The sequence below is a fragment of the Stenella coeruleoalba genome, assembly GCF_951394435.1.
Source record: "Stenella coeruleoalba genome assembly, chromosome: 15".
In the NCBI taxonomy this organism is placed as follows: Eukaryota; Metazoa; Chordata; class Mammalia; order Artiodactyla; family Delphinidae; genus Stenella; species Stenella coeruleoalba.
Window position 1 is genome coordinate 48,418,261 of NC_137161.1, and position 25,258 is coordinate 48,443,518.

General features: G+C 40.2%; 1 protein-coding gene across 1 annotated transcript in view; it reads right to left on the reverse strand.

Annotated features, from left to right (window-relative positions):
* DSTN (destrin, actin depolymerizing factor) overlaps positions 1-18,823 on the reverse strand; it is a 37,346-nt gene extending 18,523 nt beyond the window's left edge. Inside the window, exon 1 of the mRNA XM_079899100.1 lies at positions 18,616-18,823. Within this exon, the coding sequence (XP_079755226.1) occupies positions 18,616-18,618 (3 nt within the window). The 5' untranslated portion in view covers positions 18,619-18,823. The remainder of the gene's footprint in view (positions 1-18,615) is intronic.
* Positions 18,824-25,258: the final 6,435 nt, after the last annotated feature.

Below are 25,258 nucleotides of genomic sequence, written 5' to 3' on the forward strand. Positions count from 1 at the left end.
TTCCATAATGGCTGAACCAATTTACATTCCCCCCAATAGTGCACAAGGGTTCCCTTTTCTTCACATCCTCACCAACACTTGTTATTTCTGTCTTTTTAATAATTGACATTCTAATGCATATATGGTCAATTAATTTATGTCAAAGGAGCCAAGAATAAAAAGTTGACCCTTGAACACCTTGGGGGTTAGGGGTACTGACCCTCTGCACAACTGAAAATCTGCATATAATTTTATAGTCAGCCCTCCAAGTCCATGGTTCCGCATTGGTGGATTCAACCAACCACGGATCGTGTAGTACTACAGCACATATTTACTGAAAAAATCCACCTCTAAGTGGACCTGTGCAGTTCAAACCCATGCTATTCAAGGGTCAACTGTACAATGGGAAAGGACAATCTCTTTTAATAAATGGTTTTGGGAAAAGTGGACAGCCACGTACAGAAGAATGACACTGGACCGCTATCTTATAGCATAAGGAAACTAACTCAAAAAATGGATTAAAGACTTGAATGGAAGATATGAAATTGCAAATCTCCTAAAATAAAACACAGATGGTAAGCTCTTCGACATAGGTCTTGGTGATGATTTTTCTGGATCTGACTCCAAAAACCAAAAGCAACAAAAGCAAAAATCAGTAAGTGGAACTATATCAAATGAAAACACTTCTGCACAGCAAAGAAAACCATCAACAAAATGAAAAGGCAATCTATTGAATGGGAGAAAATGTTTGCAAATCAGGTATCTGATAAGGTACATATCCAAAATATGTAAAGAACTCACTCACATACAACTCAGCAACAACAAAAAAAATTCAATTAAAAAATGAGCAGAGGCTCTGAATACACATTTTTCCAAAGACATAAAGATGGCCAAGAAGTACGTGAAAAGGTGCTCAACATCACTAATCATCAGGGAAACAATCAAAACCACCATGAGACATCACCTCAACTCTTGGTATCTTTATCAATGCCCTCTGCCTAACACATACACACAATCCCCCATCTACCCGGAACCGAAGCTGTTTAATAAATGTTTATTTAATCAACGTAAGTTTTCTACTTAATATTCTGTTCTAAAGGTCACAAATATACACTTTTTATTTCTAAAACTGATATGTAAGCATCACTTAATTTCAGAATAAATGCTAGATAAGAGACATTAATGTATACAGTATTCAATATGCAAAGAGTATGACCTTTAAGAAGTCAATATCCCATAAAACAAACTGACACATTTCAAAATTTCTGCAATCCCCTCCCCTGTTAAATAGCCATTTGATTCTGCAGTTGAAAAAATTTAAAAAGCACTACTTAATAATAAGATATATCTATTAGTGGTTTTATCCAAGGTGGAGAGAATGACTGTTTCAAGCACTTATTAATATTAGGGGGAAAAAGATCTCCACAATATTTTGCCTCACCTTTCACTAAGATAGGAAACAAAGAATACATTCCTAAACTGGGGAATGGAATACTGTTTGCAACAAAAGGAACAAACTGCTGATGTACAAATACCTTATCCTAAGTGAAAAGAACCCAGACTCAAAGGTTATGACTGCACAATTCCATTTATATGATACTCGTGCAAAGGTGAAAGAAACTACAGGGACAAAGAACAGATCAGTGAGTCAGCTCTACACACCACCAGTCCCTCCCATCAGGAAACTTGCATAAGCCTCTCAGATAGCCTCATCCACCAGAGGGCAGACAGCAGAAGCAAGAAGAACTACAATCCTGCAGCCTGTGGAACAAAAACCACATTCACAGAAAGACAGACAAGATGAAAAGGCAGAGAGCTATGTACCAGATGAAGGAACAAGATAAAACCCCAGAAAAACAACTAAATGAAATAGAGATAGGCAACCTTCCAGAAAAAGGATTCAGAATAATGATAGTGAAGATGATCCAGGGGGCTTCCCTGGTGGCGCAGTGGTTGGGAGTCCACCTGCCCATGCAGGGGGCGCGGGTTCGTGCCCCGGTCCAGGAGGATCCCGCGTGCCGCCGAGCAGCTGGGCCCGTGAGCCATGGCCGCTGGGCCTACGCGTCTGGAGCCTGTGCTCCGCGACAGGAGAGGCCACGGCAGTGAGAGGCCAGCGTACCAGGAAAAAAAAAAAAAAAAGTGATCCAGGACCTCGGAAAAAGAATGGAGGCAAAGATTGAGTAGATGCAAGAAATGTTTAACAAAGATCTAGAAGAATTAAAAACAAACAGAGATGAACAATGCAATAACTGAAATGAAAACTACACTAGAAGGAATCAATAGCAGAATAACTGAGGCAGAAGAACGGGTAAGTGGCCTGGAAGACAGAATGGTGGAATTCACTGCTGCGGAACAGAATGAAGAAAAAAGAATGAAAAGAAATGAAGACAGCCTAAGAGACCTCTAGGACAACATTAAACTCAACAACATTCGCATTATAGGGGTCACAGAAGGAGAAGAGAGAGAGAAAGGACCAGAGAAAATATTTCAAGAGATTATAGTCGAAAACTTCCCTAACATGGGAAAGGAAATAGCCACCCAAGTCCAGGAAGTGCAGCAAGTCCCATACAGGATAAACCCAAGGAGAAACACGCCGAGGCACACAGTAATCAAATTGGCAAACATTAAAGACAAAGAAAACTTATTGAAAGCAGCAAGGGAAAAATGACAAATAACATACAAGGGAACTCCCATAAGGTTAAAAGCTGATTTCTCAGCAGAAACTCTACAAGCCCGAAGGGAGTGGCATGATACACTGAAAGTGATGAAAGGGAAGAACCTACAACCAAGATTACTCTACCTGGCAAGGATCTCATTCAGATTCGATGGAGAAATCAAAAGCTTTACAGACAAGCGAAAGCTAAGAGAATTCAGCACCACCAAACCAGCTCCACAACAAATGCTAAAGGAACTTCTCTAAGTGGGAAACACAAGAGAAGAAAAGGACGTACAAAAACAAACCCAAAACAATTAAGAAAATGGTCATAGGAACATACATACTGATAATTACCTTAAATGTGAATGGATTAAATGTTCCAACCAAAAGACACAGACTTGCTGAATGGATACAAAAACAAGACCCATATATATGCTGTCTACAAGAGACCCACTTCAGACACAGGGACACATTCAGACTGAAAGTGAGGGGTTGGAAAAAGATATTCCATGCAAATGGAAATCAAAAGAAAGCTGGAGTAGCAATACTCATATCAGATAAAATAGACTTAAAAAAAAAGAATGTTACAAGAGATAAGGAATGACACTACATAATGATCAAGGGATCAATCCAAGAAGGTAAAACAACTATAAATATATATGCACCAAACACAGGAGCACCTCAATACATAAGGCAACTGCTAACAGCTATAAAAGAGGAAATCAACAGTAACACAATAATAGTGGGGGACTTTTAACACCTCACTTACACCAATGGACAGATCATCCAAAATGAAAATAAATAAGGAAACAGAAGCTTTAAATGACACAATAGACCAGATAGATTTAATTGATATTTATAGGACATTCCATCCAAAAACAGCAGATTACACTTCCTTCTCAAGTGCACACGGAACATTCTCAAGGATAGATCACATCTTGGGTCACAAATCAAGCCTCAGTAAATTTAAGAAAACTGAAATCATATCAAGCATCTTTTCTGGCCACAACGCTATGAGATTAGATATGAATTACAGGGAAAAAAACATAAAAAACACAAACAAATGGAGGCTAAACAATATGTTACTAAATACCAAGAGATCACTGAAGAAATCAAAGAGGAAATCAAAAAATACCTAGAGACAAATGACAATGAAAACACGACGATCCAAAACCTATGAGATGCAGCAAAAGTAGTTCTAAGAGGGAAGTTTATAGCTATACAAGCCTACCTCAAGAAACAAGAAAAATCTCAAATAAACAATCTAAATTTACACCTAAAGCAATTAGAGAAAGAAGAACAAACAAAACCCAAAGTTAGCAGAAGGAAAGAAATCATAAAGATCAGAGCAGAAATAAACGAAATAGAAACAAAGAAAACAACAGCAAAAATCAATAAAACGAAAAGCTGGTTCTTTGAGAAGATAAACAAAATTGATAAACCATTAGCCAGACTCATCAAGAAAAAGAGGAGAGGACTGAAATCAATAAAATTAGAAATGAAACAGGAGAAGTTACAACAGACACCACAGAAATACAAAGCATCCTAAGAGACTACTACAAGCAACTCTATGCCAATAAAGTGGACAACCTGGAAGAAATGGACAAATTGTTAGAAAGGTATAACCTTCCAAGACTGAACCAGGAAGAAATAGAAAATATGAACAGACCAATCACAAGTAATGAAATTGAAACTGTGATTAACAATCTTCCAACAAACAAACGTCCAGGACCAGATGGCTTCACAGGTGAAGTCTATCAAACATTTAGAGAAGAGATAACACCCATCCTTCTCAAACTCTTCCAAAAAATTGCAGAGGAAGGAACACACCCAAACTCATTCTATGAGGCCACCATCACCCTGATACCAAAACCAGACAAAGATACTACAAAAAAAGAAAATTACAGACCAATATCACAGATGAATATAGATGCAAAATTCCTCAACAAAATACTAGCAAACCGAATCCAACAACACACTGAAAGGATCGTACACCATGATCAAGTGGGATTTATCCCAGGGATGCAAGGATTCTTCAATATACACAAATCAATCAATGTGATACACCATATTAACAAATTGAAGAATAAAAACCATATGATCATCTCAATAGATGGCAGAAAAAGCTTTTGGCAATATTCAACACCCATTTATGATAAAAACTCTCCAGAAAGTGGGCATAGAGGGAACCTACCTCAACATAATAAAGGCCATATATGACAAACCCACAGCAAACATCATTCTCAATGGTGAAAAACTGAAAGCATTTCCTCTAAGATCAGGAACAAGACAAGGATGTCCACTCTCACCACTATTATTCAACATAGTTTTGGAAGTCCTAGCCACAGCAATCAGAGAAGAATAACAAATAAAAAGAATACAAATTGGAAAAGAAGAAGTAAAACTGTCACTGTCTGCAAATGACATGACACTATACATACAGAATCCTAAAGATGTCATCAGAAAACTACTAGAGCTAATCAATGAATTTGGTAAAGTTGCAGGATACAAAATTAATGCACAGAACTCTCTTGCATTCCTATACACTAATGATGAAAAATCTGAAAGAGAAATTAAAGAAACAATCCCATTCACCATTGCAACAAAAAGAATAAAATACCTAGGAATAAACCTACCTAGGGAGACTAAAGACCTGTATGCAGAAAACTATAAGACACTGATGAAAGAAATTAAAGATGATACCAACAGATGGAGAGATACACCATGTTCTTGGACTGGAAGAATCAATACTGTGAAAATGACTATACACCCAAAGCAATCTACAGATTAAATGCAATCCCTATCAAATTACCAATGGCATTTTTTACAGAACTAGAACAAAAAACCTTAAAATTTGTATGGACACACAAAAGACCCCAAATAGCCAAAGCAATCTTGAGGGAAAAAAACGGAGCTGGAGGAATCAGACTCCCTGACTTCAGACTATATTATAAAGCTACAGTAATCAAGAAAATATGGTACTGGCACAAAAACAGAAACATAGATCAATGGAACAAGATAGAACGCCCACAGATAAACCCACACACCTATGGTCAACTAATCTATGACAAAGGAGGCAAGGATACACAATGGAGAAAAGACAGTCTCTTCAATAAGTGGTGTTGGGAAAACTGGACAGCTACATGTAAAAGAATGAAATTAGAACACTCCGTACGTAACACCATACACAAAAATAAACTCAAAATGGATTCGAGACCTAAATGTAAGACCGGACACTATAAAACTCTTAGAGGAAAACATAGGAAGAACACTCTTTGACATAAATCACAGCAAGATCTTTTTTGAACCATCTCCTAGAGTAATGGAAATAAAAACAAAAATAAACAAATGGGACCTAATGAAACTTCAAAGCTTTTGCACAGCAAAGGAAACCATACTCAAGACAAAAAGACAACCTTCAGAATGGGAGAAAAGATTTGCAAACGAATCAACAGACAAAGGATTAATCTCCAAAATATATAAACAGCTCATGCAGCTCAATATTAAAAAAACAAAGAACCCAATCCAAAAATGGGCAGAAGACCTAAATAGACATTTCTCCAAAGAAGCCATACAGATGGCCAAGAAGCACATGAAAAGCTGCTCAACATCACTAATTATTAGAGAAATGCAAATCAGAACTACAATGAGGTATCACCTCACACCAGTTAGAATGGGCATCATCAGAAAATCTACAAACAACAAATGCTAGAGAGGGTGTGGAGAAAAGGGAACCCTCTTGCACTGTTGGTGGGAATGTAAATTGATACAGCCACTATGGAGAACAGTATGGAGGCTCCTTAAAAAACTGAAAATAGAATTACCATGTGACCCAGCAATCCCACTACTGGGCATATACCCAGAGAAAACCATAATTCAAAAAGACACATGCACCCCAATATTCATTGCAGCACTATTTACAATAGCCAGGTCATGGAAGCAACCTAAATGCCCATCGACAGACGAATGGATAAAGAAGATGTGGTACATATACACAATGGAATATTACTCAATAAAAAGGAATGAAATTGGGTCATTTGTAGAGACGTGGGTGCATCTGGTGACTGTCATACAGAGTGAAGTAAGTCAGAAAGAGAAAAACAAATATCGTATATTAACGCATATATGTGGAACCTAGAAAAATGGTACAGATGAACTGGTTTGCAGGGCAGAAAATGAGACACAGATGTAGAGAACAAATGTATGGACACCAAGGGGGGAAAGCGGCGGGGGTGGGGTGTGTGTGCTGAATTGGGCAATTGGGATTGACATGTATACACTGATGTGTATAAAATTGATGACTAATAAGAATCTGCTGTATAAAAAAATAAATAAAATTAAATTTAAAATTTTTTTAAAAAAAGAACATCAGTGGTTGTTGGGGATTGGAGGAGGTATTAATATGGGCACTTTTTTGGAGTGAAGGAACTATTCTATATTTTGATTGTGGTGGTAGTTACACAACTGTATATGGCCAAAATCTGCAGAACTTACACTAAAAATGGTGAATTTTACTTTACGTAAATTATCCTAAATGGAAAAAATATACATTACTTTTAGTTTTTACTTCAAGAGCAACAATGTAAAAAACACTCTAGTCCCTTTTGAGAAAGATAATACTGAACACACCATAAGCTAATGGTAAACGATGTTGTCTTAGCTTAACAACTTGGCTTCTCTGGAGGATGAGCTAGCATGTCAGTGAACCGAAGACAGGAAGCAGACTTGATGCTGTTGGTTAACTGATCTACCTTTGTTCCGTGGTCACACTCAGTTTCTAAGCCCTACCAAATTCCTCCTTAAATGTGTATTTCAAATCTATTCCTTCTCATCTACTCTTCAAATCTTCTATCACGCCCAAGATTAAAAATCTTCACCAATTCCCAAGCACCCACAAAAGTCCGAATTCATTAACACAGCATAAGAGGCCCTTTATTATCTGAACCAACCTACCCTTCCAGATTTATCTTCCACCACAGGCAACGATATTACTCACTGTTACCTTTCAGGAAGCAATTTGGCCATTTTCACCAAGAGCCTTAAAAAAATCTAAACTCTTTGACCCTTTAACCTAGTATTCCTACTTCAAGGAATTTATTCTGGGGAAATAATCTGCATAATACTAAAAATGAGACAGTCCAAATAAAAACAGAAGAATTACTAAGAAAATCATAATATATCCACAGGATAGCTTGTGATACAGCTGTTAAAATTATGTTTATGGTAAGCTTTTAATGACATGGGGGAAATAATTATGATTTGGTTTAAGTGAAAAAATAAGCTAGATATAAAGTTTTATGTACAGTAAAATACATAGAGGAAAAAGAAATTTCATCTCTAACAGTGGGAATATAAGTGACTTTATCTACTCCCTAGTTTCCTCTATTTTCCAAGTTTTCTATGATGAGCAAATTTTAAAAATCAGAAATATATACACACAAACACCAAACTTTTGACTCAGTAACTGCATACCTAGGACTCTATTTTGAAGAAACAATGCCAATGAAGGCAAAGATTTATGCTCAAGGATGACTGGGCACTACTTACAATACGGATTAAAATCTAACAGGAAGATGATTTAATACCATCACTGTATATGCATAATACCATTACAGTTTAAATAGTTTTTACAGATATATTTAACACACCATAAAATTGACCCATTTAAAGTGTAAATTCAGTGGGCTTTAGTATATTCGCATTGTGCATCCATCACAGTCTAGTTTTAGAACATTCTGAACACCTTAAAAAGAAACCCAGTACTCATGAACAATCACTCCTCTTTCCCATTCTTACCAACCCCAAACCTAGCCAACCACAAATTTACTTCCTGTCTCTATGTATCTGCCAATCCTGGATATGCTATATAAATGGAATCATACAACATGCAGTCTTTTTCTGACTGGCTTCTTTCACTTTACATGTGTTAAGGTTCATCCATGTCATAGCATGTATCAGTACATCATTTATTTTACTGACAAATAATACTCCATTGTACAGATATACTACATTTTATCTATCCAATCATCAGTCGATGGACATCTGGGTTGTTTCCACTTTGAGGCTATTATGAATAACACTATGAACATTCATGTACAAGTTTTTATGTGGACATGTGTTTTCACTTCACTTGGTATATAACTAGGAGTGAAACTGCTGGGTCATATGGTAACGCCTAAGTTTAACTTCTTGAGGAAATGTCAAACCGTTTTCCAAAATGGCTGCACCATTTTACATTCCCACCAGCAACATATGTGGGAGGGTTCCAACTTCCCCATGCCCTTGCCAACATGTTAGTTTTTTTACAGCCATCCTAGTGGGTATGAAATAGGATCTCACTATGTTTTGATCTGCATTTCCTAGTGGCTAATGATTTTGAGCATATTTTCATGAGCTTATTGACCATCTGTGTATCTTCCTTTAGAAAAATGTCTATTCAAAGCCTTTGCCCATATAATTCAGTTGTCTTTTTATTGTTGAGTTGTAAGAGTTCTTCATATATTCTGCAAGTTCCTTGTCAGACATATGATTTGCAAATATTTTCTCCCATTCTCTGGGTTGTCTTTTCCACTTTCTCAATGGTGTTCTTTGATGTAAAAAAGTTTTCAATTCTAATAAAGTCCAATTTACCTATTTTTCTCTTGGCACCTGTGCTTTTGGTGTCACTGCCTAAAAATACCACGAAAATTGTCCAAAAAACACTGCCTAATCCAAGTTCACAAAGATTTATGCCTATGTTTTCTTCTAGGAGTTTTATAGCTTTAGCTCTTATATTTAGGTCTATGACCCATTTTGAGTTAAATTTTGTATATAGTGTGAAGCAGGGATCCAAATTCATTCATGTGGACATCACCTGTCCCAGCATCATTTGTTGAAGACGCTATTCGTTTCCCCATTAAATTAGCTTGACACCCTTGTCACATTGAGATGTGAGAAATAAAGGACATAAAACTGTTACAGATGAACTCAACTGTTTGAGAAAAATCTACACTGACATTCTCCAGATATTCACTATCTCCCTTATTTCCATTATAGTACTTATTACAATCTCCAATTATCTTATTTATTTACTGATTTCTTACCTGTCTCCCCCATGAGAATGTATATTCCATAGGAAAAGGGACTTTGTCTTGTACACTGTTGAATCTCTAGAACCTACAACAGTACTTGATTCCCAGAAGGTACCTAACACTTATTTATTGAAAGAATGAGCATATGTTTAAAGTGGCCTGAAAGAAAGTGCACCAAATGCACTTTGGATAGGGCTGTCATTACAACTCAATTTTCCTTAATGTTATATAACGAACATACATTATTATTACAATCAGATGTGAAGATATTTTAAAGATCTGTAATACTTCTGCATCAATTTGTTGTTCCTCAAAGTTCCAAGAACCTCAATTTTTTTTTTTTTTTTTTGCGGTACGCGGGCCTCTCACTGTTGTGGCCTCTCCCATTGCGGAGCACAGGCTCCAGACGCACAGGCTCAGCAGCCATGGCTCACGGGCCCAGCCGCTCTGCGGCATGTGGGATCTTCCCGGACCGGGGCACGAACCCGTGTCCCATGCATCGGCAGGTGGACTCTCAACCACTGCGCCACTAGGGAAGCCCCAAGAACCTCAATTTTTGCCAAACTATTTTGGCTTCTTTTATATAGTACCCCAGCACAATGACACCACCAACTACCTAGTGGCTCAGGTCTAAATCTTCGGAATTATCTTTGATGTCTTTCTTTCCCCTATGCCACACACCCAAATGATCAGTAAGTCCGGTCAGCTCTCCCCCCAAATATACAATATCCAATCACTTCTCACTATCCCAGTACTAACAATCCTAATCCAAGCTACCACTGACTGATTGAATAATAGCAACGGTCAATCAGTTTTGTCCCCATTTGTACATCTAAATCCTATCTCACTCCACAACTTAACACCCTAACACCTCCCTACCACCAGACACCCGACAGCTTCCTGGTGCAGTCACCTTGGCTCACCCAGCTCTAGCTCCTGCCTACAGTCCATTTCCTACTTTTCTCCCTGCTTTTCACTGAATTCCAACTACACAAACCTTTTTTTGTCCCTGGCATGTCAAGCTCATTCTCTTCTCAAGGCCTTTCTACTTACAGAGTTCCTTCTACCTAAAATGCTCTTAACATGGCTAGCTAGCTCCTTCTTGCCATGCAAGTCTTAAGCTCAAATGTCACCCCAAGAGGACTTCCCTAAGAATCTACCCCAAGGTAGCCAACTTTTCTAGTACTCCCTATTGATCACCCTATTTTTTTCACACCAGTTGCCATTACCTGACATGATCTTGTAATTTTTTGGTTGTCCCTCCCACCTGCCCACCTCCATTAGAATATAACTTCTACAAGGAATGGACTTTGTTTTTCTGTACTGTATGCCAAGTACCTGGGTCAGTTCTTGGCATATAATAACTTCTCAAATATTTATTGAATAGATGATTGCTATTCTAAACCTTGAGGGCAATGAACAACTGTGTTTCATTCTCCATTAATTACTTCAAGAAAAATATAACTATGAGTGGAAGACAAGATATTTTTACATCAAGGATCAAAATCACCTCAAAAGTCAAATTAAAAAGTTGATCATATATAATGACTCCAAGTAAAATAAAATTAGTTTAAAGAAATAATAAACAATTAGAAACATGTTTTTATGCACTCCTTCACCGTTTTTATTTTATCTACAATTACTGAAGTAAACACTGGTGTACTCAGAATATAAAGAAAAGAGACTGTTAAACTTGGATCTAAGGTTGTTTAATATTATTATTTTAGCCAGTGCTGATAAGCACTTTACTATGTGCCAGGCATTGCTTTACTTACATGCATCGACAAAATGTTGTGATGGTTAAGTACTATTATCATTCCCACTTGGAGGAATGATGAAATTGAGGCACAGAACAGTCAGTAATGTGTCTCAGGTTATACAGTCAGTAAGTGGCAGAGCCAAGATTCAAAAAACCTAGGCAGCCAGACTCTGGGCTCAAGCTCTTAACCACTTCTCAGTATAGTTTAACAGTAATGATAACAATACCTACCTCACTGGGTTGCTAGAAGGATTGAGTGAGATAAGTTAACACAATGTATGACACACAGCAAATACTTATAAGTTATCTAAGATAGCATTACTTCTTGTTCTTTCATTTGTTGAGCTTTCAAGTGCTTTTCTATGGTTCAGGATGCCTCAATGAGCATCAAATACCATTCAGTTTCATTTTTAAGAAAGAAAGAGAATTGGCATTACTGAGCAGTTTTTGCATGTCAGAATTAGTTGAAAGGTGCTACTCTAATAATACCTGCCTTATCTATCTCAAAGGATTTTCACTGTTAAGACTCGAACTAAATTATAACGCAATATACAAAGGGGAGGTACTATTCAATTAGTTCAGTACTTAAAACTCAATTCCCATTGTATTAAAAGAAAGGTATGTGGGAATAGAAAGTATAAAAATTAAAGTAATCCATCTCCATGGGACCCGGCCCCATCATAATGAAGAATGCCCTCTCATTCACTCATTCGTGTTCATTTGGTAACATCTGTTGTGGGCCTACTTGGAGAGGTGTTGTGGTACTGAAATATACAAATCCTAGCCAATGGAGCTCAACAGTCTAGTCCCACAAAACATCTTAATAAGTTCCATAAAAGGGATTCACAGGCTACCTCAGCACTGTTAGTCATATGCAGACATGCCAAGAATTAACAAAAGTGTTGGTACCCACACTAACGTCCCCTTACACATTAAACAGGCCAATCCACAAAGTCTGAGGCTGGTCCGTTAAGGTGGCCACTAACCACATGTGGTTTAGAGAGTCCATTAAACATGGCCAGTGCTGCCGAGGAACTGCATTTTTAATTTTATTTCACTTTAATTAACTTAAATTTTTAAATTCATTATCAATTCCATTACTGGAAAACTAAGTATGCTTGGAGCAACTTAAGTATATGACTCTGCTTTTTCAACTATAAATTTTATGTCTAAATATATACCAAATATTTCCAATGAAAACTGAGCATCTGAATTGAGCTGTGCTGAGTATAAAATATACAGTGGATTTCAAACAATTTGTATGAGAGAAGAACGTAAAATGTCTCATTTTTTAATTGATTAAATGTTGATACAATATTTCAGATATATTGGGTTAAACAAATTTCATCTTTTCTTTTTACCTTTTTAATGGGGCTACTAGAAAATTTAAAAATACATATGTAACTCACATTTTATTTCTATTCGACAACATTGGTCTAAAGATGACTTACAACGTTTTTAAAACAAGGCCTCAATGATTTGAGAATTCCTCAGAGCTTCAGAGCTTCCATAACTGACTTAAAAGATAGCTCCAGAGCCAGCTGGAGAAGTTTTACCTATATCTGCCCATGCTTTAGTTTTAGCTCTATTACTTAAAAAAAAAAAACACTACCACCAACAAAAATGTGCTTTGTGAAAGAATTTAAAAATTTACAAGTTGCCCATCTTCTGAAAACAAGCCAAGACAGGAATATGGGTAGAAAATTCTACGGGTAGAAAAATATGGGTAGAAATAGGAGGAACAACCTATAAAGTAATGCAAAAATGTTGAAAGTAGTAAACAGTCTTCCTCTAATGTGATCCAAAAGCACAAACACACAGATAAATTAGTTTTAAATGTAGGTTTCCTGCTACAGTACGCACTGAAGTTTCTACCTTTCAAGTGCTCATCCTAAGCCTTGTTGCAACAGCACAAGAGTTCTTTGACGGTCCCTTGTCATTGTCAAAAAAAATAAAGCCAAAATCTCCACCATTTCACACTACAGATTAAAATATGAATTTTAAGAATTCTGACTGCATTTTTCCTGAAATGAGCTACTTTTAAAAGATCTACCAAAAATTGATTTTTTAACACAGCAAACAAATCATGAAATAGGGTAAACAGCACATAAGCATTACAATGTCAGCTACTAGAAGACAATCTTACAAGAGTTAAGGATCACTCAAGACTATGTACTCAACTCTATGGGGGCCCTTGTACAGAAGATTCCTTGTACATGAATTCCAAGATTCCATGAATTAAGTAACAAGTCTGTCAAAGCATTACTGAGATGAACCAATCTGATGTTTATTTTTCTATGCTTCTCCCAATGTAAAATTTCAAGCAAAATGAACAGGAGACAGCTTTTAGAAGCAGGACAACTCCAAGTGAAAACTCATTTCTAACACCAATGATTAAAATATTTCTGAGTGTTACATATAAATCTTTGGGTATGTCTTTCATGGAAAACCTAGAGAGGAGTATTAGGCTATGTGGAAAGGTAGCTCAAGATGCTTAAATAACAAGCATCATGTTTATGGTTTATTATTTTCTGTGGTTTAGGTATGCAAATAGCAAAGACTACGACAGAGACCAGGCCTAGTTATTCAGACTAGAGCATTACTCTGTAGATTAAAAAAAAGTACATGTTAAAACAACAGTTTTTAAAGAGTTTCAATTTTTTTTTTCAAATTTCAAATGTGGTGTTCGGCTCAAAGTATCTTAATTATTACTGAAAGAAAATATAAGTTACATTAACATAAACAAAAACACAAATGTTTAGAATCTTCCTGTATACAATAAACACCATTTTGATTTAAAACAATTCTGTTTACAAAAAACGATTATGGTTATTTGTTTTATTTTTTTAATAGCCTTTATTTTGTAGAGACATTGTAGGTTCACAGCAAAATTGAGCAGAAAGTACAGTTTTCCCGTATATCCCATGTGTGTTTGTTTTTAACATTTTGGCTAGAAGCCACACATAACCTAGATTTTATATAGTGCCCAGGAAAAGCAAAAGGCATATTGACCATCTTGTCCAAAAGCCTCACATTTGGAGAATTAAAATAGTTCTGGTAGAGGCCTGTTAAGTTCTAGGTAGCCTAAATTAAGTAAAACTTAATCATCACGGTTGTAAATTCTTTGTTGCCTTTATTCCCCAGAAAAACACCCTCAGAAAAGGCACTGGGATTCCTTCTGGCCCTCTGAAAATTGTGTTTCTGATGCAACCGCCCATTAAAAAATACGCAATCCCAAATTAAAAATCCCCAAAACGGAGGAAAAAGAAGGAAAAGGGTAAGTATAGAACAGAGGATGTTAATCTCCACGCCCTGTGGCAAAGATGGAACTCTACTCTGGATCACTGTGCATTCTACCACAACCAGGGCCTCACAAGGGCAGGTGGCTAGAATTAAGAGTACTGAACTTCTGTTACTTAGCAGCTTGAGAGGCAGGCAAAGAAAAGCAGGTGCCAGAGGCAAGGTATATTAGTCTTCATTATGCAGGTCTGGCTTTGACAAGCACATTCTCGCTGATTTTCTTTTAAGGTTAGATTTACTTTATGGCTCCACAAATGAGTTTATATGAAGACGTGAGGAGTATTTACACAGTGTCAGGGTCACTGAAAGCTCATGCATGTAAAAACATAAGCTGCAACAAGAATGAAAAGATACTCAACTACTGCTAATCAGAGAAATGCAAATTAAAAGAATGAGAAACCATTTCACACCTATCCGATTGGTTTTCAAAGTCTCATAATGCCAAGTAGTGAAAATAGAGAAACAGGCTCGTGAAAGCAGCTGATGGGAGGCAAACTAGAACTAAACCTCACCAAGTTCTTTTTTTCAAAGTTGCAAAAGGATACACGAAGCATGATAACATTTATGTAAAATCTTAAAATACGTCAAGGCAACATATATTATTACAGACGCATACATGTACAACTGAAAGTATGGAAACATCAATGAAATGTGTTAGTTTCAGGTGACTATGCTGAACTTTTACCTGAGCCCTGAGCTCCTGAAAAGCAGTGAAGATTAAGAAATTCACTCCCATCATTTTGTGTTCAGGGCAACAGAAGGATCCTGCTCTTGCTTACTTCCAGATTAAGACATGTCCCCAGGCTTCCTCAAGACTCCTCAGTTTACCAGCCCCAGGTCTCTGTCCTTTTTTGTTGTTTTTTTGTTTGTTTTTGAGATGTTCCTCATTTCAATTAATGTTCTCTCAAATGCAATAACCTGCAAAAATCATCTCCTTAATCGGCCAGTACATTACGTCTTTGACACAGGAGTGGTTACCTCTGGGGAGAGAAGGGAATGGGATGAGGAAAAAGATGCGTATTTACCTGTAAAGGTAACATAAAAACCTGAAATATGGCAAAAAGTTAACCTTTTCTTTTTTTGTACAAAGGAACTTATTATTCTGTGTACCTTCCTGCTTAAAATGTTTCAAAATTAATTTTTAAATTATTTTAAAGCCTGATGTGGAGTCAGAAAAGGCCACAAGTCAATAAAACCTTTACAGACTGTTTTCTAATATGTTAAATGGGCACAGGAACACAGGCCCAACCTCTTCCACTAGATTGCTGTAAGTAAAAGTGTTTTTGCTAATCATCAAGTGGAAGAATACAGGTGTAATTCAGTCTGAGCCAACAGCTCAGTTTGTTAGAGCCAAGTTCTCATTAGGGTAAGGTTAAGGGTTAGATTATCATGCAGACCTTTACTGTTTCAGGGACAAGACTACACTCTGACTTCCCAGAGAGCCACTGGTTACAAGAGGAGCTAGGCCAGTCTCCTGTGATGTCTCAATCCATACCAACAGGAAGAACTACTCAGCAGATAACCCTAGGAATTTCATGGTAGGCTGGTAAATAATCTTTGTATGAGGAAGCTGGCGCACCCAGTACACACGCACACCAAAGTTTTGTTTGGAGAGTGTAGATGTGGTTCCTGTGGAGGGTAGGCTTTTTTTTTTCTTTGGCACTGTAAAGTGAGACTTTAAAAACATGAAATCTCATCTTAAAGTGCTCAGGGTGATCTGAGTTGGTTTCAAATTGCTTTATTCCCAAGTGCTTCGAGAAGACTTGGTGAGTACCAGGAAGTGATTTTGTTAATGTAGAACAAATCCATCAACAGTTAAAATTTAATCCGAAAAAAAAAAAATCTTAGAAACTTGGAACCAAGTATCCAACCAACAGATCTAAACAGTTTCAAATACAGAGGTAAAGTGCTAAAATCAGGGAATAAACATACATCTTCATAATATTCTCTAATAGCTGGAATGAAGGGAGAAGCTCTGTGCTCATAAGGCTAAATACAAGAGTAAGCTTTAAAAATGGTCATCTGCACAAATGAACTGATCTACGAAACAGACACAGACTCACAGACAAAGAGAACAGACTTGTGGTTGCCAAGGGGGAGGGGGTTGGGGAGGGACAGACTAAGGTTGGGGTTAGCAAATGTGAGCTTCTACATATAGATCCTACTGTATAGCACAGAAAACTATATTCAACATCCTATGATAAACCATACTGGAAAACAATATTTTAAAAAGAATGTATATATATGTATGACTGAAGCACTCTGCGGGACAGCAGAAATGAACACAACATTGTAAGTCAACTGTGTCAATTAAAATAATAAAATAAAGATGGTCACCTGTATTCTAAACTCTCTTTCTTTGCAAGCATCCTAACAAGAGTAGTTCATAAGTTCTTCCGACCTCCCGAAGTTTGAAACGTACTCGGAATCACCCATCTTGATTAATTTTTATTTCTCCTCCTCCTTCCGAACCATAAATATTTTAAACATACTCTTCATTTTATTTGAATGTATAGAAATAAGAAAGTTAAGCTTTAAAGTTTAAGCATTTAGCTAAAGTAAAAAGGTTTGGTCCTATTTTCAAACAGAAAATAAAGTTATGTCAAATCAGAAGGCACTAAAGCCGGCTCCAGCCTGATTCAAAGCACTTTCGTCTGAGTGTATGGTCTTAAATTTATGAAAACTCAAAGCCCTAAGATTAAGTCTTTTAGCATAAAGTAGTACAATCTTAAAGAAGTTAGAAAGTTGTAAGATGCCGATCTCCTTTGTAGCTTACAAAATCAAACCAAAGAAGAACCAAAAACTGAACAACATCAAATTCGTACTAAATATCCTCAGTCATCCAGAAACTACTGTTAATCTCTAATTTTCTTCCACCACTGAGCCAGTCTGCATAGCCCTGAAAGGTGCAATACCTTAAGAAAACCCAAATTGTCATTCAGTGAAAACACTGTGTAGGAAGATAAACTGGGACCAACTGTTTCCAGGCAGACAGATGCAATAACAGTGTAATATTTCCAGCAAAGTCTGGTAAGCCTTTGCCTGCAAATCATTGACCAAAAATGGTAACAGAATGCGCAGACTACAGAAAACGACAAAATGTCCTACTTGATCGTCCACTTAAGAGCACGGTTCTACAGCAAACGAGAGTGACAGTTTAGAGGGGAAAATACGTGAATTAAGCAGTCCAACACCTAGAATATGCGGAACATCTGTTTACTTTTTAGCGACTCGGATAGCTTAATGGACTTTAAAAAGCTTTTTCATTTGCTTTAGTTAGCATCCCAGCATCATGCCCACCCCCTGCCCGCTAAATACTGGCAGAGCCAACCTGTTTGCAGGTAAAAGAAAATCTGTGACCGTACATGGAGGCCGGACAGGCCACCGCCCGGCCGAACGCGCAGGACGAGGAGCTGCGGGACGCGGACCACCGGGGGCGGCAGCAAAGGACCGCAGGCCCGGTTCGGAATCGTGGGGGTCACGCTCGGTGGCCATCCCGCCCCCCAGGTGGCTCAATAAAGGCCTCGTTCCCTCCTCAAGACGCACGGACCTCAGGGGCCGAAACCGCCCGAGTCGCCGACCGCCCGCTCCCGGCCTTGGCGAAACGTGCGCCAAAGAGGCCCCACCCGGGAGCGCGGGCGGACCCCGGGCGGCGTCGCCGGGGCGGGGGGGGTCGACCCCGGCTGGGCTACCGAGGCCAGGGGGAGGCCCCGCGCCGGCGGCGACGGCGAGAATGCAGCGGCCGAGGAGCCGCCCCGGCGCGGGGCCCAGCGGGTCCGCGGCGGCCGAAGCCCGGGTCCCCCCGCGCCGCCGCCGCCCCGACCCCGCGGCGCCCCGGGCCCCCAGCTTACCATCTTCGCCGCGGCGGCCGCAGAGCGCGGAGAGGGAGCCGGCGAGCACCAAGTCTGCGGAGCGACCTCCTCACAGCAGCCCCACTAACCTCCCAGGGACTGGCGGGCGCCTCGGGCCCAGACGCGGCGGCGCACGTCACGCGCTGCCCACCGTTGCTACGCAACCGGCCGGCCTGGCAACGCCCCGCCCCGGCAATCCCCCCCCCAACCCCGACTCCGCGGGGGCGGGGTCTTCCTCGCCTTCCGGAGAAGGGGCACCGGGCACCCCTCACCAGCTCTGGCCTGTGGGGCGGGGGCGAGGTCCTCCCCCAACAGCTCCGGACGAGGGGGCGGAGCTTCAGCTGGCACCTGCGGGCGAGGGGCGGTGGCCCCTTCACCGGGGCGGGGCCACGTAGCGCCCCGCCCACTGCGCCGCCGTTGCCCTTACATGGAAGTAGCCACCTGGCCAGGTGTGCACCGCCGCGAGGGGCGGGGCCTGGGAGGGGGAGGGGTGAGAGGGGCGGGGCCCGCGGCGGAGGAGACGGGAGGGAGGAGGGAGGAGGGAGGAGGAGGGGGGAGGGAGGAAGGAGGACGAGAGGGAGGGAGGGAGGGAGGGACGAAGAAAGGACCAGCGGGAGCCGGGGCGCGGGCGGTCGCGGGGGCCGCGCGTCCCGCATTTTTTACCTACTTTGGTGAGATTCCCGCCATCCTCGCCTGATTGGCCCAGACCTGCACGTCTGGCCCTCGGGCGAGAGGAAAAATCTGCACATTTTTCCTCTTTGCCGAGGCGACTGTGGCGATTCAGAGCGCTCTGAGTCACCGCTAATTTCAGGTCTGGAAAAAACAAGGAGTGATTTATTTGTCTTTGGGAACAGCCCGGGAAAGGAGCACTGCAGTCCGCAGCAGTGTGGCAGGGAAACGGCAGAGATGCCTCAGGATGGTGGCGCCAGCCCCGCTGCTCCGTTTGGGGGGTTTTTAATTTGAGATTGCGTTTTTTTTAATGGGCGGTTGCATCAGAAACACAATTTTCAGAGGGCCAGAAGGAATCCCAGCGCCTTTTCTGAGGGTGTTTTTCTGGGGAATAAAGGCAACAAAGAATTTACAACCGTGATGATTAAGTTTTACTTAATTTAGGCTACCTAGAACTTAACAGGCCTCTACCAGAACTATTTTAATTCTCCAAATGTGAGGCTTTTGGACAAGATGGTCAATATGTCTTTTGCTTTTCCTGGGCACTATATAAAATCTAGGTTATATGTGGCTTTTATTCTGGCCTCTAGACATAGAGACTCATTTCTCGTTACTCTCCTGTTTTGTGTTTGTTTTCTTTTTAAGAAAGAAAGTTGTGGCAATTCTAAGCCTTACCACCTACTACAAGATTTTTGGCAGGCTAGAACAGTGGTTTGCAATGTGAACGAGAACTTATTCCAAGTCAGATTTGTGTGCCCCATCCCCAGAGTTTCTGACAATGTATCTCAGGTGAGACCCAAGAATTTGCATTTCTAACAATTCCCGGGTGATGCTGATGTGACTGGTGGGTATCGGGGCACTTTGAGAAGAAAGAACCCACCTGTATCCAGCTGCAGCTGGAGCCCTGTGTTTCCCTGTCGGCCGGGACTCAGTGCCACCCTCCATCTCTGAGTCCTCAAAGACTTCTTTTCTGTTCAAAACGGAATCGTCCTCATGTAAGGATGCAAGTCGGGCCTGCTCCAACCTCTCTTATGCATTTCGTCCTCCTCACTGCAACCAGAGTTATGGCCAAACAGAGGAATCTTATCCTGTCACTTTACTGCTTAAAATTTCCTGTGGCTTCCTCCAGAAATCTCAGCAGTTCAGTCTGGCCCTTCTGCCTCTGGCCTCAGCCTGCCTTTTTTGTCCTGTCTCCCACACTTTCCAAAGTTCCCAGTATCCTTCCAGACTAAACTTCTCATTCCAGAATCCTTCTTGCTCTAACTGCCATCATCACGGGGCTGTTGGTCTCTCATCCTGGAATGTTCCCAAGAGTCTGGAGACTTCTGACCACTTTCGAAGGGATCAAGAGTGGGTCCTTCTATAGTCCCACAGTTCATCACTTCTCAAACCTTGAGAAGCATCCACACCACCTGAGGATCTTGTTAAAATGCAAATTCAAGGGTTTAGCAGTGGGTCTCAGTTGCCCCAGGAGATTCAGATGCTGTGGGTCCTCAGACCACACTTCCATAGTGAGGTCTTAACATTTTTCCCTACTGTTAGTATAGCTGTAATTTATATATGCATTTGCTGCCACCATCACTACTTTATATTGAGAGTTCCTTGAGGTCAAGGGGTGTTTAGGATGCATTTTTTTTTTAATTTATTTATTTTTGGCTGCGTTAGGTCTTCATGGCTGCGCGCAGGCTTTCTCTAGTTGCGGCGAGCAGGGGCTACTCTTAGTTGCAGTGCGCGGGCTTCTTATTGCTGTGGCTTCTCTTGTTGCAGGACACTGGCTCTAGGCACGTGGACTTCAGTAGTTGTGGCACGCGGGCTCAGTAGTTGTGGCTTACGGGCTCTAGAGCGCAGGCTCAGTAGCTGTGGCACACGGGCTTAGTTGCTCTGCAACACGTGGGATCTTCCCGGACCAGGGATTGAACCTGTGTCCCCTGTATTGGCAGGAGGATCCTTAAGCACTGTGCCACCAGGGAAGTCCCTAGAATGTATCTTATATGGACTGGCATAGCCCCTGATGTATAGTAGGTGTTTAATACATGTTTGTTTCGGTCAGTGAAGTATCTGAAGATGTTTTACAATCCATCAGGCAAACCTCTATATCAGTTCATTTTAACCTAAAATGAGCCCCCATTTTTCTTAAGACCCCATTGAACTTTAACCTCTTCCTTTACACATTAGTTTCCTAGATATTTTCATTCCTTATCATCCCACAGAGGGAAAAAGTTTTAACATAAGGTCTCCCCTTGAATATGAGACTGAGTGTGTTCCGTTTCTAATTTAGAAAATATTCTGCGTATGTAACCATCTGTGAACATATAGGTGCTTTCATTTAAAACCATAAATATGAGTGGTAGGGGAGAAAATACATTAATGAGGCACTTGAAGAGAGATGTGTTAATCAATGATCAGGAAAAGCCTGCGAGGGGATATAACCCTGCCAGTATATATTGCAGAAAAACTATTTTTAGCTTCTTTCCTGCCTCTTCACAAATTCACCTATTCTCTCTCCCCTACCCTTATTTATGTCTGTGCTCTTTTCTAAAAATAATTTTAATTATGTAAGTAAGATATGAGTGTGTTCTCATTATGCAAGATTCCAAGATACAATAAGAAAAGCCCCCAGAGCGCTTTTGCTCTCCATCCCCACAGCGTCAGCTTCCTCCTCAGAGGTAACCACTGCTCTCAATTTGGTGAATGGCCTTATGGAGAAGTAAGCCATGTGCAGGTGTTTTGTGTTGTGGTTTGTTTCTGTCGGTGCTTTGTGTCATGGTTTTGTGCTGGGTGTGTGGTGGCCCGTAGCTTGCTTTCTGATTTTCTTGATTTCCTACCTACTGGATCCGTCCATGTCTGATAGAGCAGTGTTGAAGTCTCCAACTGTGATAACGGATTCACCCATTCCTCCCCGCAGTTCTGTCAGGTCTTGCCTCACTTAGGTTGACATTGTTGTTGGGAACATACACATAAAGAATTATGTCTTAGAGGAGAACTGACCCCTTAACGTTATGTAACCCCCTTGTTTATTCACAAGAACTTTGCTGATTCTGAAGTCGACTCCGTCTGAAATTAATGTAGCTACTCCTGCTTTGTTTTGATTAGTGTTAACATGGTATATTTTTCTCCATTTACTTTTAATCTGTATGTGTCTTTATATTAAAGTGAGCTTCTGGTAGACAACATAGAGTTGGCTCTTTTTTTTTTTTGATGCACTCTGAAAACCTCTGTGTTTTGATTGGTGCATTTAGACCATTGACATTCAAAATTATTATTGATATAGCTGGATGAATAGCTATAATATTCACTACTGTTTTCTATTTGTTGCCTTTGTTCTTTGGTCTTATGTTTGCCTTCCATTCTTTTGCTGTCATTTGTGGTTTTAACTGAGCATTTTAGATGATTTCATTTTCTGTTCTTTCCTAGCATATCAGTTATACTTTTCTCACTTTTTTTAGTGGTTGCCCTGGAGTTTGCAGTATACATTTACAACTAATCCAAGTCTGCTTTCAAATAACGCTTCACCGCTTGACAGATAGTGTGAGTACCTTACACTATCTGTACAGTAACAAAATAATACAGTAACAAAATAATCCTAATACAGTAACAAAATACAGTAACAAAATAATCCTAATACCCTCCTCCTCTTATATTATTGCTGTGATTCACTTCATTTATATCTAAGCATATATAGGCATATATGACATATACAAAAGCATATATAATTGAATACATTGTTGCTGTTATTTGAAACAAACTGTTATCCATTAATCCATCAATTAAGAATAAGAAAAGTAAAAGTTCTTTTTTTTCTTTTCGGCCATGCCCCGCAGCTTGTGGGATCTTAGTTCCCTGACCAGAGATTGAACCCGGGCCCTCAGCATTGAAAGCATCGAGTCCTAACCACTGGACCGCCAGGGAAGTCCCTCTCCTTCACTTTTGAAGGATAATTTTGCAGGGTACAGAATTCAAGGTTGGTGGGTTTTTTCTCTCAACACTTTGTGTTTCCCTTCACTCTCTTCTTGCTTGAATGGTTTTTGAGGAAACGTCAGTAATTCTTATCTTTGTTCCTCTATAGGTAAGATTTTTTTCCCCCTTCTCAGGATTTTCTTTTCTTTAGCTTTGATATTCTGTAATTTGAAATGATAGGTCTAGGTGTAGTTTTTTGGTATTCATATCCTGCTTGGTGTTCTCCTAGCTTTCTGGGTCTGTGGTTTGGTGTCTGACAATAATTGGGGGAAATTCTCAGTCACCATTGTGTCAAATATTTCTTCTGTTCCTTTCTCTTTTTCTTCTTCTGGTATTCCCATTACATGTATGTTACCCCTTTTGTAGCTTTCCCACAGTTCTTGGATTTTCTGTTCTGTATTTTTCAGTCTCAGTTCTCTTTGCTTTTTGATTTTAAGGATTTTACTGATATGTCCTCTAGATCAGAGATTCGTTTCTCAGCTGTGTCCCGTCTACTAATAAGCCCATCAAAGGCATTCTTTATTTCTTTGTGGGTTTTTGTTTGTTTGTTTTTTGCCTTTTGGTATGCCTTGTCATGTTTTCTTGGTAGCTGGACATGATGTCCTAGGCAAAAGGAACTGTGGTGAATAGGCCTTTAGTAACATGGTGGTGTGGTGTGAGGGGACTCAGTCTTTTACTGAGCCTGTGCCTCTGTGGACGGCACAAGTGTTTCTCAGCCACTCCTACCCCCACCCCCAAGTTGTCTAGAGTGGGCTGGAGGTGGGTATTTCCCTTACCCAGATGAGTTAGGCTCTGATCAAATCCTGACTGGTTAGGCTCCGATTAACTAGTTTCCCCTGAGGGCAGGCTTTGTTAAGAAGAACAAAGTGCTCTGGAGGATTTCCCAATGGTTCCTGCAGGAAGCAGGAGGGGATTTTTCTCTGATATTTACTGTGGGAACATGGTAAGCTTCAGGAGGCAAAACATAGGGTCCCCCTGTGACTGAGTCTTTCGGGAGTTTTTAACCCTCAGACTTGTCCACACTGAGCCTCCCCTAACTTGTCCATCACAGTTCAGGTTTTCCCACCTGGCACTGGTTCCCCGGTGGTTGCCCCTCGTAAGACTGCTCTGGTTAACCACAGCTCCCTGGATTCTCCTGTCTGTCTCCACTTTGGGGGCGGCGGTTTGCCCTGTGTTCTCTTCTCTCTCATGGATCCAAGAAGAGTTGTCTGTCCAGCTCCTTACTTGTTGTTAGGACAGAGCTGCAAACTCCTTAAATGTGGAAGTAGAAATGTGACATCTGCCTCTTCCCTTTTAAAGAAACTTCTCAGAAGTTCCAGGCAAGGCTTCTCCTTTCATCTCACTGATCAGAACTTGGTCACAGGGCTGCAAGGGGGGCTGGGAAGTGTGGTCTCTTCTCTGAGTAGCAACGTGCTCAGCTAAGAAACTGGGGTTCCTTTACCAAGGAAGAAGGGGAAATGGATATTGGGAGATAACTAGTGGTGATGGCCATAGGTTGATATTATTATTAGTCCCATTCTACAGATGAGGTTAGGGGGAGAGATGTTCCTTAGGAGCCCAGAGGAGTTAGCCATCTGCTTATTATTATTCTCACAGTGATGCCGAACAAGAGAACTAGGGACCCCTCGTTGCTTCCTTAACACCACGGGGGATGGGTGGTTATACAAAACGAGGCAAATGGAAGCCATAGGAAATACATTCTGGACATTCCTTTACTGTAGCCTAGTCCTGCTGGATCAGGCAGCCCCAGGGGCCTGGGCATCTATTTTAGGAAAGGGCTAAATATATTTAAGTACATTCATGGGAACAATGTAGTACCACATGGTAACACTATTGATTTCTCTATTAATCCTTAAAGTCATATACCACTATTTTATAATGTTAAAAATTGAACAACTATGACGTGTTTTTCAGATAATAGTGCACTATTGATACTTGAGAAATTGGAGTAGGTAGTCTCACAATAACCCCAACCAGTGGTTATTCATCCCCCTTGGGCCAAACGGTCCCTTCGAGA